This window comes from Gallinula chloropus (genome assembly GCF_964237585.1).
Source record: "Gallinula chloropus genome assembly, chromosome: 14".
Lineage (NCBI taxonomy): Eukaryota > Metazoa > Chordata > Aves > Gruiformes > Rallidae > Gallinula > Gallinula chloropus.
In genome coordinates, this window is record NC_140099.1 from 16,660,964 (window position 1) to 16,678,231 (window position 17,268).

At 43.5% G+C, this 17,268-nt stretch overlaps 1 protein-coding gene across 1 annotated transcript in view; it reads right to left on the reverse strand.

Moving 5' to 3' along the window:
- Window positions 1–14,723, reverse strand: part of PPP4R3A (protein phosphatase 4 regulatory subunit 3A) — a 44,634-nt gene extending 29,911 nt beyond the window's left edge. Inside the window, exons 1-2 of the mRNA XM_084270410.1 lie at window positions 14,063–14,723; window positions 5,787–5,842 (exon numbers count right to left, since the gene is read on the reverse strand). Of these exons, the coding sequence (XP_084126536.1) occupies window positions 5,787–5,842; window positions 14,063–14,204 (198 nt within the window). The 5' untranslated portion in view covers window positions 14,205–14,723. The remainder of the gene's footprint in view (window positions 1–5,786; window positions 5,843–14,062) is intronic.
- Between the last annotated feature and the right edge of the window lie 2,545 nt (window positions 14,724–17,268).

A 17,268-nucleotide genomic window follows, 5' to 3' on the forward strand; every position in this document is an offset into this window, starting at 1 on the left:
AGGCACTTCCCCAGACAGGTCAAGACACCTTTCAGCATCTTGCTAGCTAATTAATTACAACCAGAAGTACAGTTTCATAGGCAGCTTTCTGCTTATGAAATGAAATACTCATACTACCCAAGTTTTTTTAAGTTAAATACATAAAGATATCACAGTAGGTTGCAGCAGAATCTTCAGGCTAAAAAAAAAAAAACCCAGCCCCACTACCATCATGTTCAGTTTCAATTTTGCATGTGGTTTTGTACAAGTTCACTTAGAACCTGATACCTGGATGTGCTAACAAGTTATCCCCAAGACATAGTCTATTAGTTTCTACAAAAGCCCAACAATCATACGTAACTTTTCAATTCGCCATTTCACAGCTGCATTCCCACAAATGACTTGGAACGAAATCAGTTTATTAGTTCTATAACAGATCCTCAATTCTCTGGCCTTGTGACCATACTGGCCAGCAGAAAAATTAGATTTTACCAGAAACACACATGATGATAAAGGAATATGTGATCATTTAAAACAGATGAACCAACCCCAAAACCAGCAGCGGTTACTCCCTTTGTTCTTCCCCTCACCCACAAAATCACTTTTCCCTACTGTTTTAGCTACAATAGGCACAAATTTTATTGAAACAGTTTCACCATTGGCTTGCTTGTCCTGACAGCAAGGGCAGGAAGTCCACAGCTCTGAGCATTCTGCCAGTGGCTTTTTGGGTCTCTTCAAAGTTTAGCTTTGTTATCAGCAAGTCATCATCCAAGGATAGCTACCTTTGAGCTAAATAGCTAGTAGATGGTATTCCAGATAAATTTAAATTTGTATTCTTGTGAGGAACTGCAAAAGGGACTGCAAAGGCAGAGGACGTGAGACACTGCAGCTTCTAGTGCAGAGGCAAGCTGGAAGCAACTCAAGTCTTGTTTCAGGCACAGAAAAGGATGCAATACATACTTCATCACCTGGTTACAGGATGTGCATGGATGTATAGAAAATTAAGTTGAGGATGTATCTTCACTGTTATACTGCTAAGGTACTGTCAAAGCATACTGACAAGTATATACCTTAGTTCATATCCATATAAGCTTTCTCCCTTGATAAATGCTACGTATAGAGAGTTTCTTTCTCCTTTAAGTTTCATAAGAAGAGTTATGACATCCTAAATTTGTTTAAGAATAGCACCTCTGCCACTAGCATTCTGGAATCATGGCATCTCAATGCCTTTAAAAAAAACACACATAAAAACCAGAGCATGGATTGAGTGTGTCACCAGACGTTACAATTAAGATTCTATCTTTAGTAGTATATCACAAAATCAATCAACAACAGCAGAGAAAAACTAAGTATTCTATGTGGGGGCTCAGCAACCCACAGTATAATTAAATTCCACTTATTAAACAAAATTTGCTTTAAAGCTGCGTGCTAGTTACCCACAGTTAAATTTAGTATATTCAATACCAAAGTTATAGGACCAATTCTGTAAAAGTTTAAATTAATAGTACCAATAAAAATTAACATACAGCCTTTAACAAGAACAATTCAGAAGGCCAAGTGGCTGCACTGACACGAATTTTGCTTTTTCAGAAGAAATTCTCTGCATACAAATAGTACCTTAACACAAGAAAACCTAGTCCTTTTTCTGAGCCACAGGACATTAGTTTCAAGTGGTTTTCTTTCTAGCTTATTTTCCTTATATGGATTCCTTTCTTCTAGTTCTACTATAAGGATGAATTTTGCTGGGAAGTACAGGGTTCAGAGTATCCCAAAGCTTCCACTGGTAACAATTCTGTGTGTTACAGAATTGGACAGACAGAAAATGAATCTTCATTGTGACAGACTGATCAAATTTATCCAACTAGTGAAAAGGTAGTTAAAAGACTGCCTATGTATTTCATGCTTTAAGGAATTATTTCCAATCTCTAGATGGCAGGTAAATCTGGGAAGATAGGTGACTAGACTGTGCAAGCTGAATATGCGAGGACCATGCTGATGAATAAGAGTTGCAAGCAGGTCTCAAGGGCTACCAAATGTTCTTCCCCTCCAGAGGGAAAAGCAGACAGTTGTACACACCACCAGTTAGATCAGCATTGAAATGCAGAGACCTGACTAATCCTGAATAAAGGGCAGTCATTGCTTTCAGTCCTAAACCCCAAGAAATCTAAAACAGACAATCTGACAAAATTTTACTAGAAGATGAGGCTCACAGGGTATAACTTTTGTTGTTTGGGGTTTGTTTTGTAGTTTCCATGGATGCTCTATATGCCAAGAGAACAGAGTTAATGCAAACTTGTACTCAGGTCTCCACACTTATTTTATACATTATACATATGTACACCCTGAAATTGCATCCTTTGTGCTATCAACTATTAATGAGACAATGTCTTTCACACTGCCACTATCAGCGCTACACAGGTAGACGGTTCCTTCACCAGTGGAAGAACTTCGTATGTATCACAAAGGTATCTACAGGCTTGTTGAAGAATTCAAAGAAACTGCCACCATGAGTTTCCCCAAGAGCTTATTATCCATGATCCATCTCTCCTTCCTTCCAACCACAAACTGTGTTAGATGATCCAATAAAATATTCTTTCTTCTTACAAGCCTCCTATCAGCCTAGACGAAAATCAGTACCTGTACACTTACTGCATTCAACACCCAAAATGCCCACAAGCCTCACGCTAAGTATGTCACACCAAAAACAGATGTATTGGCATGTACCTCTTTAAAATGGAATGGAGGTTTATCCTCACAACAAAATTGAGATAAAAGGCTCCTAAGACCATAACACTGATGTTGTGGTTTTGCATGGCAAGGTTATAGTGGAGGAGGAAGGGGGCTGCAGGGGGGGCTTCTGCAAGAAGCAGCTAGAAGCTTCCCCCAGGTCCGACAAAGTAAACACCAGCTGGCTCAAGGCCAGACCTGCCGGTGACTAAGGCCAAGCCCATCAGCGACAGTCACAGCACCTCTGGGAATCACATTTAAGAGAAAACAAAACCCACTACCAGACACTTTTTGCCACCAGAGAAGGGAGTGAGAAGATGTAAAAAACTGCAGACACCAAGGTGAGTGAAGGATGGGTGGGGAAGGGGGTGGGGGCAGCGCTCAAGGCACAGGAGATAGATTCCCATGCAATCCATGGAGAGACCCCATGTTGGAATGGGTGGGGTCATACAGAAGACACTGTGACCCGCATTGGAGCAAGCTCCTGGCAGCAAAACCAGCAGCCCATGGGGAGAGGGGCCCATCCCAGATCAAGTTTGCTGGGGGTGACTTGTGATTCCATGGGGGACCAGGCTGGAGCAGTCTGGGCCTAAGAGACTGTGCCCCATAGAAGTGACCCATGCTGGGGCAGTTGGTGAAGAGATAAAGCCCCATGGGAAAGGACTCATGTTGGAGAAGTTCATGTTGGAGGACTGTTTCCCATAGGACTCCACACTGAAACAGGGGAAGAGTGTAAGGAATGCCTCCCCCTCAACCTCCCCACTGCCATTAAGGAGAAAAACAACTTGTGAGGAACTGACCAAAACCCTCATTCCCCATCTTCCCCTGTGACACCTAGCAAGGGACGGGAGAGAAGTTTATTAATAAATCAAGGCCATGAAGAAAGGAGGGGTGGGGAGAGGTATTTTAAGATTTGGTTTTACTTCTCATTATCCCACTCTGGTTACAGCATGCATACATATGATATATTTTTTTTAATTCCATGTTGAGTCTGTTTTGCCTGTGACACTAACTGCTGAATGATCCCTCCCTGCCTTTATCTTGACTTCTAAGCCTCTCAATATATATTTTCTCCTCTGTTCAGCTGAGAAGGAGAGTGAGAGCGACTCTGGTGGGCATCTGGCCTCCAGCCAGGGTCAAACCACCACAGCTGAAGAGCTACCTTAAAATTTCAAATCTTATGTTTCTAGTTTTTTCTTGAAATTTTATGAGTGCAACTGACAACTGCAGGCAAGAGAGTCTTCTATCTAAGGCTGCAGTTGCACTAGTAGCTGAGGTGACCAAAGTGGCATTCCGCAGCTAAAGAGGAAAGACCTCTTACTCTTCCATTACACAGTTCCACAAATGGATCTCGCATACGGTAGCTTGAAACATATCCTGACATAGACTTACCGGTTTTTGAAAAGGGATTTGGATTAACTAGCTGATTTTCTTGCTGTTTAGTGAGTTTAGGCAGTCCAGAGTTCTATGTGAAGCAGCAAGTCATCCTTCCAACTGCTATGCTCCAAGCTTAGCTCATAGAGAATCAGGTTTTAACTCTGAACTTGCCTTTTACTAGGGGAAAGGATAAATAGGCCTCACCTGAAACCTAACATGCTACAAAACAGGATAAATACACACACCAGGAAAGATCTGGTATTTCTAAGGCTCAGAGCAAAGCCCCACATCCAATCTACCTTTGCGCCTACTTTCCTTAAATATAAACAATCCACCTGCAAATATAAACTTATGTCTACACAACATTTGCAAGCTTTAAGAACCATGCTTTTCTTCCTCCAGCACAGAAAATGTACAGTGCTGTTCCAAGAGGGCAGTTTTGTGCTTAGTATTTTTATTTCTCTAACCATGTTTTCACAATCACCAGTGATGGATTTGTGCAGAACAGATTAAAATACATGTCTGACTCACAGTAGCAGCGAGCACAGATATGAAATGCTGTGGCACTGACAAGCATGTGTGGTGCTTTCCACTGATCCTACAATTTTATGCCTACTTTAAGCAGGCTTCATGTCTGATCTGGCATAAAGCCTGCCCATACAAAGCTCAGGCCGTAATGCTCTTTGAACAGATCTGAACCACCAAAGCAAGGTTATATTAGATCACCGCTTTATGCCACAGAGCTGTGAAATATTCAGTGTCATTTCAGGAGTCCTAAAGCTCAAGTTACTGTATCATAGAACCATGACCTCAAGCTAGTCAGGATTACAACTAAGAGTTAGCTTGCTTAGCACTTTTGCTGGTCTTTGTCCTTTCTTACTCCTTGCAATTGATCCTCCACCCTTTGCAGTTTTTCAGTATGGAGTGTTTACACAGTGCATGACGAAATACAGTTTACATTTTCCAAGGAGGATATTTTTAACTGAAACTGGTTCTCCCCAGTTCAGTTCAACATAAAATCTTACAAACAGCTGCAGCCACACCACCACTGGGACTACGTGTAGGAAAAACTACAGTACGGCTGTGCTTGTAACACACTACTAAAGCTGAAGAGTGTACTAAAGACTGAAGAGTGTCTTAATACAGTAACTGTACCTGACAGGATTTTGGCAAGTCTGAGCTGACCAGACAGACAAGAAATACAATCTGCATTACTACACCTTTACAGGTAATTCTCAGCATCCATGAGATAAGAACAGCAAACAAAGTGCAAGACCTACAGCTCACTTCTCACCCATCTCAGCAGCATTCTTTAGGGGTTCACAATGTATGGCTTAAATAATTGTGCAAACCAGAGGTGAGACACTACTTTTATGTATACAGAATGCTCTGAAGCAGTAGTAACCCTTATCCATCTGTCAAGGCAAAAAAAGGTAAACATATAAATAGCTTTAAAGCCTTCTAGTCTTCTCTTAAATAAAAGACATTGAAAGTTGTAGTATTTGAAATATAATGAAGAAAAAAAGCCAAACGATGCCAAATTTCAGAATCCTCAGGAACCTTCATCACTTTGTGATTTTCCACACCATGCTTTACCCATCCTTCCCAAAGTACTTTTTGGTGTAAACCAAGGTGTAAGTTACAGTATTACTTAAGTTATAGAGCCTGCCTTTAAATAAGAGGGAAGTAAAAAGTATGTTTACCTGTTGCTTCTGGTACGCAGTATTCGGGTTAATTTTGGACTCCAACAGAAGAGAGCCTAGAAAAAAAGAAGTTTCATTTATTTACATGTAGACTAAAATTTCAGTCTCCACATGAATTTTCTGATCACGCTTTCCTCAATTAGGTATTGACACCCTTCCTCCCACCAATAAGTCCATTCAAACCATATTCTACAGTTTTGTATTTCATTTACCCACCACAGACATCGTTCACATAGTAAATGACAGACAAGAGTTTTTGGAGGACTGGATTTTTAACCTCTTTCTTATTATGAGCAATAAGGTTTCCAGAGAAAACTCAAGTCTGCAAAAAATCAGCACACAAAAAGCACCACAACAGCATCCCACAGATCACAAAATTTGGTAATCACATAGTATCTTTTTTAAAGTTTAGCTAAAACACTTGTATTATTTTGCTGGAAAGTATACTTAGTTACTAATGCTCAGAGCAGCAGCCATTGTGACTGCCAATACCAAAAACCTTCCCGCACGACAAACCTGGGAACAATGGTTTCACAGCAGCTTATACGGATTAAGACACACAACAGCAATTCCATTCTCATGTCTGTGTTTTCTTGTTCTTCCCTTTGGATAAGCATTAGTGTTAATACATGCTAAATTTAAATGGTTCAGAGAGTTGATCTAGGTGAAAATAACCCTTAAAACTGTAGGGGTTTTTTTTGCCAAATCATAGGCCTCGTCCACCTTGCTGCTCAGCTACCCAAATGCCACTGCATGACTCCTGGGACTCCTTACAGCCAGGATTTAAATTTACACACCTGCAAAGCTGCACTAAACATACATCAAGTACTGATAAATTAACTTGCATAGTCAGTCTCATAATTACAACATAAGGCTACAAGTACCCCTTTAAAGAGGCACTTGTCCATTCATTTAATTGTTTGAATTTATTCTTTAAGAAAAGCCCAAGCTTTCATTATGAAATGTCTCAACTGCTCAATTTCATAGTGGTAGTTCTAAGGCACTCATTTATATTACCAGAATATCTGCCAAACATCCTCACAAAACCTACACTAAAGAAAAATTAAAAAGCTTCAACCACCTCAAATGTGGAAGCCTGAGAGCTTCAAGAGAGGACAAGAAAGCAAATTAACTTGGATTTGAAAAACCCACTTGGAACTGAAAGCTATACTTCCGTATCTCACAGCGGAACAGGCAGACTACCTAGTTTTCACTATCTGAAGAGTACACAATTACAAAAGGCACACCAAAAATATTCCAAATAACATTTCTTTACAAAGTACCACCACCCTCAATCACAAAGGTTATATTTACCAAAAAAAACCCCTAACCACCCTAGAATACTTTTGAGTTGGAAGTGATTCAATGAAATGTAATCACACTGAACAGATTGATATATGTGTAGTTTGAGACAATTATAACAACTTTAATATAAGAATTTTCATGGCTTTAAGAATAGATTAGTTTAAGAGAAATCTGTAACTACGTAAGCTGCTTGTGAGAGCAGCTGCAAAACTTAACCATAACAACGCAATAGTAACAGCCTTGAAAATAAAGAAGTAAGAATGTGTGTGTTTTTAGGAATAGATTAGTTTGGGATTTTAGCAGAATCTGGTTTTAATCACATAAGCTGTTTCATGAAAGCAGCTACAAAACTTAACCACAATAGTGTAACAGCCTTGAAACTAGAGGAAGTAGAAGATAGGGGAGTCATAAATAATGAGGCTAACAACAAATTAAGAGACAGAGTATATCTTGTTTTCAGCGAAAATTTTAACTAGTTGGTGTAGGTGTTGGGAGCCCAGATAAGCCTGGAGAGGAGACGTGGGGAGCATGCGCTGAGAGCAATGAGGAGGGCGTTCAGCCTTCATCCCTGGCGACCACCAAGGGACCCTCTGGCTGTCACTGAGCATGCTCTATCTGTGGGGAATTAATGTAAATCACTTCTTAGAAATAATTTGCATAACTCTGCCTTTTCCTAGAAATTATAATGAATACGTAGAGTTAATCCATATAACTATGAGAAATTTGTCTTTAATGGGTGCACACATTGGGAGGAGCGACCCCTGTGTTCCCAGCGCAGCAATACCTACTTAACAGTCACCAAGGCCAGGGAGTTTTGATTCCGGCTATCAGAGGCATCAGAAGGAACCTCCAAAGGTCACCTTGTCCAGCCCCCCTGCAATAAGCGGTGACATCTCCAACTAGATCAGGTTGCTCAGAGCCCCATCCAACCCAACCTTGAATGTTTCCAGGGATGGGGCATCTGTTGCCTCTCTGGGCAACCTCTGCCAGTGTCTCACCACCATCACTGTAAAAAATTCATTCCCTATATCCAGCCTGAACCTACCCTCTCTTGGTTTAAAACCATTAGCCCTTCTCCTGTTGCTACAAGCCCTACTATAATGTTTGATTCCACCTTTCTTATAAAGCCCCCTTTTTAATCATTGGAAGGCCCCAGAAAGGTGTCACCAGAGGCTTCTCTCCTCCAGGATGAACAAGCCAAACTCTCTCAGCCTGTCTTCACAGGAGAGGTGCTCTAGCTCTCCAGTCGTTTTTGTGGTCTCCTCTGGACCCACTCCAGCAGGTCCGCATCTTTCCTGTACTGAGGGCTCCACAGCTGGACACATCTTACTTGCTTAAGCACAACAGCACAACTAAAGAAAAAAATAAAAATCATAAGCCATAGATGTTTTCTTTCTCAGTCCTCCTCAAAGATGAGCTTTACTGATGAATCCAATACGCTGTGATATTTGGACCATGGTTTCAAGCTCTGCATTTTGGGTTTCCCTGGCACACATCTAAACAGCATTCCCTTTTCCACTACGATCAGTGTTAAGTAGTTATTTCACTTCAATCTTGCTTTCAGTTTCAGAACCTCAGCTTCAACCACATGAACCTTTAGAACATTTTGTGTTATTAACTCAGCTGACTACCGTCTATAGACAGTAAAGTCTTCCTAGAAGAATTAGCATTTTAACATTATATTTTAATTGCTGAACACACGTCTACAGACATAGAAATCCTGAAAGCAGCAGAGTATCATACATAACTTGAACACCATGTTTGATAAAATACTATTTAAAAAAATCATCTCGAAGGCAATCAGATGCAGACTTTTCATCTTTGAGCTAGAAGCAGGTAGTGGAGAATGACCTCCTCTAGACTTACCACAAAACAGCATTTATTCTTCTCTACTAAACCTGATGCTTGCAGAAGAGACAAACCAAGCCTTATAAGGCTTCAACTGCTTCTCATTACCACATGATTCAACTTATTCCTCATCATTCCAGACAATCACTAGAAAAATATGACTCTGGACATAGAGACATACTGAAGGTCTATAAAGTGTGGTCTACAACCTCTAACTGCCCTAAACCCATCCCTTCTGGAGAAACTGATGCTCTGTTTGTGCAATTTACTCCCAAAAACGGTTCAATGACTTAAAATGAGTGACTATTCTACTCATTAGTTCAGTAAGTTTATATTCATACAGTAAGTTTTACAGGTTCAGGCCCCTTCCTGGTACTAAGCAGCCTCAGGTCTGTTTTACTTGTTACTAGGAGCCAGGCAACAGTAAACTAACAGATGTTTGCAACACAAAGATGTTCTTTAGAAAAAGGTTACAGAAATTTAACATACTGGAAAGTTTTCTCCATTTAAAGTCAGGATCAGCACTGATTCCTAAATACAGTTCAAGACTCTTACTCTTGCATCTATCATAAGCAATTACTTTCTGCGTAGGTATTTCTCTCTTGGTACTATCCCAGAATACATTAAGACTACCCAGTCTACTTCACAAAAATACACCAACAAAATTCCATCAATCATTGAATAGACTCATTGAGCCAAAGTTAGGCAAGACTGAAAACTCACCTTAATACAAGCTATGGTTTTAATAACCCTCCCTCCAAAATTATGTAGATCTAGTTATTTTCTAAATTATAGCTTTGAATGAATTTGTAAAGGCCATTGCAAACCACTGGTGCCAGAAAGTAAGATCTGAAACAACTTATAAAGAAGAAAAGACTGATAACATTGCAGAATTCTGTTATTTGCCACTGTAATGCAGCATAGCACAGCTGGGGGGTTTTGTTAGTATAACAACACCCAGGAAAGGAATGCACCTATAGGGAAAGACTTGCTCAAAGAGATTACACACAGCTATACAATGCTATTTTCAAAGACAGAGAACATCAAATATCCCAAACTAGTCGTTTCAAACAACAAATCTGCAGACTTGTTTACACATATGCACTACCTGCTGATATGCAAAACTGGTCCTCTCCCAGCAAACTGTTACATGGATGCCTGCTCAAAAGCAGAAGTACAGCGTCACTCATTACTCCTCACCACATGTTAAAATTAATATTTCAGTCCAAGAGCTGTTCTATGTGAGATGTGCAGAGGTTTAAGTTCTGCAATCAGTTCTGCATCCACAAAAACTTAGGAAACAGCCCAAACCGAGGTTCAAGAATGCACTCTGCATTTGCCTGAGACTGTTCCCCAGTCTAACACATTTCTGAAGGGTCAAACCAAAACATTAAGCAGAGGGGAAGCTAAGGAGGATATAACAAGCAAACAGAAATTTCCCTCTGTCTGGTCTGGGGTTTTTTTACTATTTTATTTTAACCTAAGGTAAGTATATAACCACAAAAACGTCTGTGTTGCTTTCCTAAATACATTTAATACCTTGAGTTTAAGTAAGATAAAGCAAACTGAAGTAAAACTTTGGCTAAGCCTTCTGCCAGTATTCTGGCATCATTGATACCTAGTCTAAAGAAGCAGCGAGCTACAGATGCCTGTCCTGTGGCTGAAGTCATTAACACACACAATGAGGAAGTGGCAAACTACAACTTCTGAACACAAGTGATTAGATAGCTCCGAAAAGATAGCTGGCATATATGCCCTCCAATGGGGAAGTTTACTTTGGGTTCTTAAAAAGTTAATTAAAGCTTACTACTCCTGTCACTAAAAAGCTTAAGCCTTCAAATTAACCCAAGTTAGTCGAACAGAGAAATCTTAGCGGTCACTTCAGTCACCTGGGCTCAGAACAAAAGAAGCAATCTGAAACCATGCAGACAAAAATCCAGAAGTACACAGACATTTTAAGAATGAGGCAGGGCACAGCAGCCTAAAACACCACGTGAGAAACAGGTAAGAAATCAAAGGCTTCTGATTACACACAGAAACTCACACGGAAGCTGAACATTTGTGAGGGGGAGGGGGGATGAAGAAAGAAAGAAAAAAAAAACCCTCCACTATTGCTCTACTGCAATTCAAGCAGAATACACTGGAACTAGGACTCACAGAGAAACTTTGGGGGTTTTAAGTAAAAAGTTAACATCTGTTTAAGTTTAAAAAAAAAAACTCACAAGCAATTCCCTGTTTCAAAGCATAATGTGTCTGATCTAAAAGCAGTTTTTTCTGTACAGATTACTCCAAATTGTCTGCAATGACTCTTAAAAGTTTGGTGCCTGGAGCATTAGACATCTTGGATGGCAATACAAGTCACTCAGCTGCTCTAAATTCTTTTAAGTTGGTGTTAAAAAAGCGTTGACCCAAGAAAAAAAAAACCCACAACACTGCTATAAATAATAAAATTTGCACTCCTACTCAGTTCTTACTTCTGATTCCAGATGATAGCTTACCTTGGACTTGACATACCGATTGTAGCTCCCATATCTGAACATCCCTGACCCTGCCATAAAACCTGAGCCACTCATTTGTAAAGCAGCTATGGAGCTACATCAAGTCACAGCTGCACAATCGGAAAACTGAACTACGTGCTCACGGTAAGCCAAACGAACCGGTGGCAATTCTGCCGTTGCTCTGTGCACAGCCGAACTGGCCCTTTAACAGGAGTGGGAATTTCCCCTACACAGCAGGAACTACTGCGAACATCCCCCCTCAGGAAACGGAGCCTTCAACTTCAGGCAGATCCCGAGGTTTTCAGTCAGCTTCCTGGAGTAAGTCAGTAAGGACATGCCAGCATACACAGGATGAATCTCAGCTCAAACGCTAGGAAAAGCTGATTTAGAAAAGGAGGAAGGAAGAAGTTTCATTGTGGAAAGAGGAGGAGCTGACACAGACAATACAAGAACGCAATGGAAACATGGAGGCAAATGGTCAGGCTCTTAAGTACTTGTATGGTTTTGATAACAAGGAAAAAAAATAATCACTGTCAACTACTTCATCAGTCAAAAAAGGAAGCAAGGGAACACACAAATTGCACAGTACCCAAAACACAAGTTTGGCTATCTTTTTCCAAAGCATTTGCTCACATGAAAAACTACTGTATCTGCCTTAAAAATTAATCCAGAAAAAAACTGACACTGGGAGTAAACAAAATATAAATCAAATTTTATGAGATGTTTACACCAGCAAGTTGGAAAAAACAGCCTATTAATAGAGTGCACATTTACCCAGGACTGATACTACCTACTAAATTAAGAACTTAAGCTGTGTGTATTATTCAATACTCTTGAAGTACCTGTATGGTGTTTGAAAGTAGTCCACTGTGTGCATCCTACTAAATATACTTCTGTGTATTAGGTACAATTAGTAAGTTTGAGCCAGTTCTGCTTTGATTATAGTAGGTTACTTATGACATGCAAAGTAATGACTTCATCTTTGTTTTGGGATTATTGATACCAATTCGTGAATGAAATAAAATAAAATAAATAAACTGGCAACAACAGTCCAACTCAGGTTCTAATATGTTAAGCATACATATCCTACTGGAAGTCAATAAAGGGGTTTTACTCTGAACGGGCTGTTTCTTCACAAGCAGGTTGTGAACTGCAGCTCTTCTGCTTTCTTTCGAGAAAAGAATTTAAAAAAAAAAACAGGAAGTTGTTCGTTGTATAGAAGACACAACAGCTTTCAAACGTGAACACGTGAGCACAGCAGCCATGTAGACAGCAAGGCCTCTATCTATAACAAAATACAAAGATTAGCTGACGAATTTAGAGATAACCTTCTTTTTACCTCCCTTCCTCATTTGAGATTAAATCTATTTCCATCTTGAATGTTTTCTCTTACACGATGAAGCAGTTCAAACTATAGATGTATCTCCTTCAGCATAAAATAAATAAAATCAATTATCTATTTAACCTGTTACGTACAATCAAGAAAACCCTGAGATTCAGGCTTTTCAGAAGGTCGATTATTAAACTCCTGCTCAGCTGAAACTTTTATTCCTCCTCAGTTTATGACCTTTGCTGTAGAGATTATTGTACAGTTTGTCAGAACTCTCTCAAATGGTAAGAATTGATGATTCTCAAGTTCCTTTCCACCCTAGTTCCCATAATAAAAAGCCAAATAAAGAAAAATCCAAGGTCTGTTGACACTCACGAGCTACAACTCTATCTACAAATCACTAGATACAGTAGCTAGATATCTAATGAAGTAACATGTTATGCACTGACACTTTACTAGCAAAATGGTAAGTGCCAGATATCGTAAAGTACACATTTTAAAATTTACTATCCTAGCAGTCATTAACTCAACCAATAATTAAGACTAGCCCAAACAGGGCTAGATAGTACTACTCAAATTTTACTATCGTTGGATGCTGTCAGAAAACGTGAAGGAAGTAGATGCATCTTTTAAAATTCATTTACAGGAAGATCTGCAACTGCTTAAGGACTGAGAACTACCATTCCACCCAAAGAAAGCACCTCTGAAAATGCTCTTCTGTCCACTGCATTATCTTTACTACCCTAACAACACTACTTGGATAACTGTTGATAGCTTTTAAAATCTCTCACATAATTCCTGCTGCCAAAGAAAAGAGGGGGAGACACAGAAGAAAAATAAAAGGTCATTGGGTGACTAACACCTTTTAAAAAATTATGCTAAAAAACATAACCTAAGTTTTGAACAACTCCTTTCACAAGGCGATCGCTTCCAGAAACATCTAAGGAAGGGTAGATCACAATGATCAGTTTTGAAACTGGGGTGTATTGGGCACCTAGCAATACATCACTAAATGTCCAAGCCCATACAGGATTTACAAGACGACCTGAACATCCTGTGTACACAGCACTGTATATTCACAATGAACCAAGTGCTTACTATGCTTGCACTTGATGGCAATCTTCCATTTCTTTCACTTGGCCTAAAACAAACGAAGTACGGTTAGTGCACACTTGCTTTTAAGAATCACATTTTAATTACGCAGCAAAACATTAAGGCAACAGACACAAAGCTAAGCCCGATTCCTTCTCTGGGGAGGATGAGGAAAGATTGTTCCTTCAGACATACGCACTTACCATCACTCTCTGCCCTGACTAGCAGGGACATGCCCTTCAGCCTCTCCACGTAGCAAGAGGACACATGCCCTGTGCCTCGATCATCCCACTGGCGGTCCTCATTTAGCGTGTAAACCTTCACCCTCCGCCGGGTGTCAGTCATCCTGTCGCCTGCCACACCACAGCCACCACTCTGCCTTGCAATTGCTGGAGGGGCAGAAGGTTGGTCGGGGGCTAGGCCCCCCTCAAAGGAGGGGAGCGGGAAAGAAGGTAGCAGCCCCACACGGGCACGCCGAGCAAGTTCTTCTTACTCCTCTTCAGTGCTCCAATGGGATCCTCATTATCGAGGGTAACAAGAGGATTGGGGGGCGCAGGGCAAGAGGGGGAACAAGAAAAGAAGTGAAGATCTGAAAGGGGAGCTGCTCCTGGCACAATCAGACGATGCACAAAAGGCGAGTAAGCCTACGCAGGGAAGAGCCGCAGAGAGGAAAGAGGCTCTTTGCAGGGTGAAGGGCAGGCAGGAGAGGCGGCGAAGAAGGGATCCTGGAGGAGACGTGGATCCACGGGAATGGAAGCAGCGGTGGACGGCAGATGGCACGGGCAGCCGGCCCGGGGTGACAGGACCGGGCGACCCCAGAGGCCGGGGCCCTGGAGAAGGGCGCAGGAGGCTGGCGAGGCCGGGATGAAGCAGACGGGGGGTGGCAGGCGGGAGAGGGGCCGCTCGCCCCGGTCTGGAGCTCGGCTCTATTGTGCAGCGGCTGCCCAGGCCCGAAGCCCCTCGATCGCCGTCCGTCAGCGCGGGGCTTCGAGAAGCCGCCCTCCTTCCCGCCAAGGCTGGCCGGGGCCTGGGGGCACTGCCTGTCCCGGGGCGGGATGAAGCGGGCGGGCGGGCGGGCGGACTCAGCGCCCCGTCTTCCCCATGGGTTCCCGTCGCAGGCGGCGGCTTCACTCCCAGCCCGACTCCGCCGCCATATTCTTCTTCCTCCTCCTCCTCCTCCTCCCGGTGCTGCGGCGGCTCAGTCCAGACTCCTCAGCGCGCCCTGCGATGCGGCGGCTCTCCAGGCGCTCAGCAGCCCGTCCAGCAGAAAGATGGTCTGCCCGGCCGAGGGGGTGAGCAGCGACGGCGCGGCACAGCGCGGCCCGTCCAGCCCGGCTCGCTCCGGCTCCGCCTCAGTCAGCGCGCGGCCGCCATCTTGGTCTCACCTCTCACTGGAGGCGCGGGGTCTCCCAGCCAGCGGCGGCACGGGCCGCCCGCCAGCATTTAAAGGGCCAGCCGCCCCGAGCGAGCAGCGGGCTCAGCGGTGCGCTCTGCGCCCGCCGCCGGACACACGCGCGCCGCCAGGCCCCACGCGCGCCTGGCCGCCCCACGCGGCAGCAGCAGCCCTACCGCGCAGCGGCGTGCCCGCGCCGCACCGCCCCCGCGCAGCGCCCTGCCGCGATCGCTGCCGGACTGCGCGGGCAGGACACGCGTGGGGCCGCGGCCGGGCCCTTGCCGCGATCCCGGGGAGCGGACAGGCGGCGCGGCACACGCCGGCAGCGCGGAGCGCCGCACCCGCCGCCTGTCCCGCCCGGCGGCGACTCTTCCCGCGCAACGCGCGGCGCCTCCGACCTCGCCGGGTGCTGCCAGGGCTGGGAGGTGACAGGGACCGCGGCGAGGCGGGGTCTGCCGGACCCAGCGCGGAGCAGTCCTCGGGGTGCTGCTCCCCGTCCCTGCGCCACCTCCCTGAACTACGCCTGGGACCTCGGTTTTGGGGTCTTTGCCTCCTTGCGTACAACGGGAGCGGTCCTCCCAAAAGCCTTTTGGGGGGTTTGTTTTCTGTTTTCCGTGTCTCACGCTGCTGAGCGATCCAAAAGTTAAACAGCTGCTGCTTGAGCGGCTGTTGGATCTCCACAGACAGAGACAGGATCTAACAATTGCAATCACAGGCAGAAGCTGTCGAGGCTCTGCCTTTGCCACTGCTGCCAGCATCTGAACATATGTTTGACAGGTTTCCCTAAAATACACAAAAACACTGGTGCATGTGGGACCCCACAGACCCACCACTCCATCAGAGCCCATTTCAGAACAGATAGCTCCATGGGAGCTCATTTATATACTCAATTAGACAGATGTATTTTTGTTTTGTACCTTCAAACAAGGACTGATACTTGTTTGTCAAAATGAGTTCTACAGGGAGTGGTTTGAAAAGCCACAGGTTATGAGCTTTCACCCCAGAAGGAATTGTGCATCATGAGGAAGCTCCCAGCCAAGCTCTGCTTTCCTTTCTCTGTCTTCTGTTTTGCTTGCCCTGTGAAAAAGACAGTGTCTGGCTCCAGGACTGATCCCTAGTTTCCGGATGTGCTGAGCTCAAGCCAGCTGGCCTCTGCTTTCAGGACTGGATCTGATGCCTATGCACTGGTTAAGAATAAAAGTGTCCTCAAAAGTATCTATCATTCCTGCACCCCTAATGGAGCTCAAGTTACATTGTCCTCAGTTGTTCTAAGAATGGTGTTTGTGCCTGATGCAACGAAAGGTTTGGAAAGAGGCAGTTGTCTGAGGACAGCAGAAGATGGCCCTTGATGAAGGAACCTTATGAGAGTGGAACACCTTCCTTATGTGAGGAGATGCTCAGAGAACTGGGCCTGTTTAGCTTGGAGGAGACTGAGGGGTGACCTTATTAATGTTTATAAATGTGTAGAGGGCAAGAGTCAGGAGGATGGAGCCAGTGAAGGCCAGTGACATGACAAGGGCCAATGGGTGCAAGCTGGAGTATAGGAAGTTGCATGTGAATATAAGAAGGATCTTGTTCACTGTGAGGGTGACAGAGCACTGGGACAGGCTGCCCAGAGAGGCTGTGGAGTCTCCTCCTCCTCAGGAGACATTCAAAACCTGCATGGATGCGTTGCTGTCCGATTTAGTTTAGGTGATCCTGCTCTGGCAGGGGGGTTGTACTAGATGATCTTTTGAGGTCCCTTCCAACTCCTAATGTTCTGTGAATCTGTTCTGTGAAGGAAAACCTTCACACAGGACGTACATAGAAAGATGCTCATCTTCAATTGTCGACCTCTGCAGCCCCCGAGGGGACGTGCCTAAGAGGTGCTGTGCCAGAATTTCTCTTCGGTGGTTCTGGAGATGTATTTTTGTGACTTCAAAGAAGATTGATGTCACTTAGGGAAACCACCTTGGGACTGTTACACTCATTTACAATTTAAAAATTGTACCCTCTTGTGGCCATCCGATTAAGCAT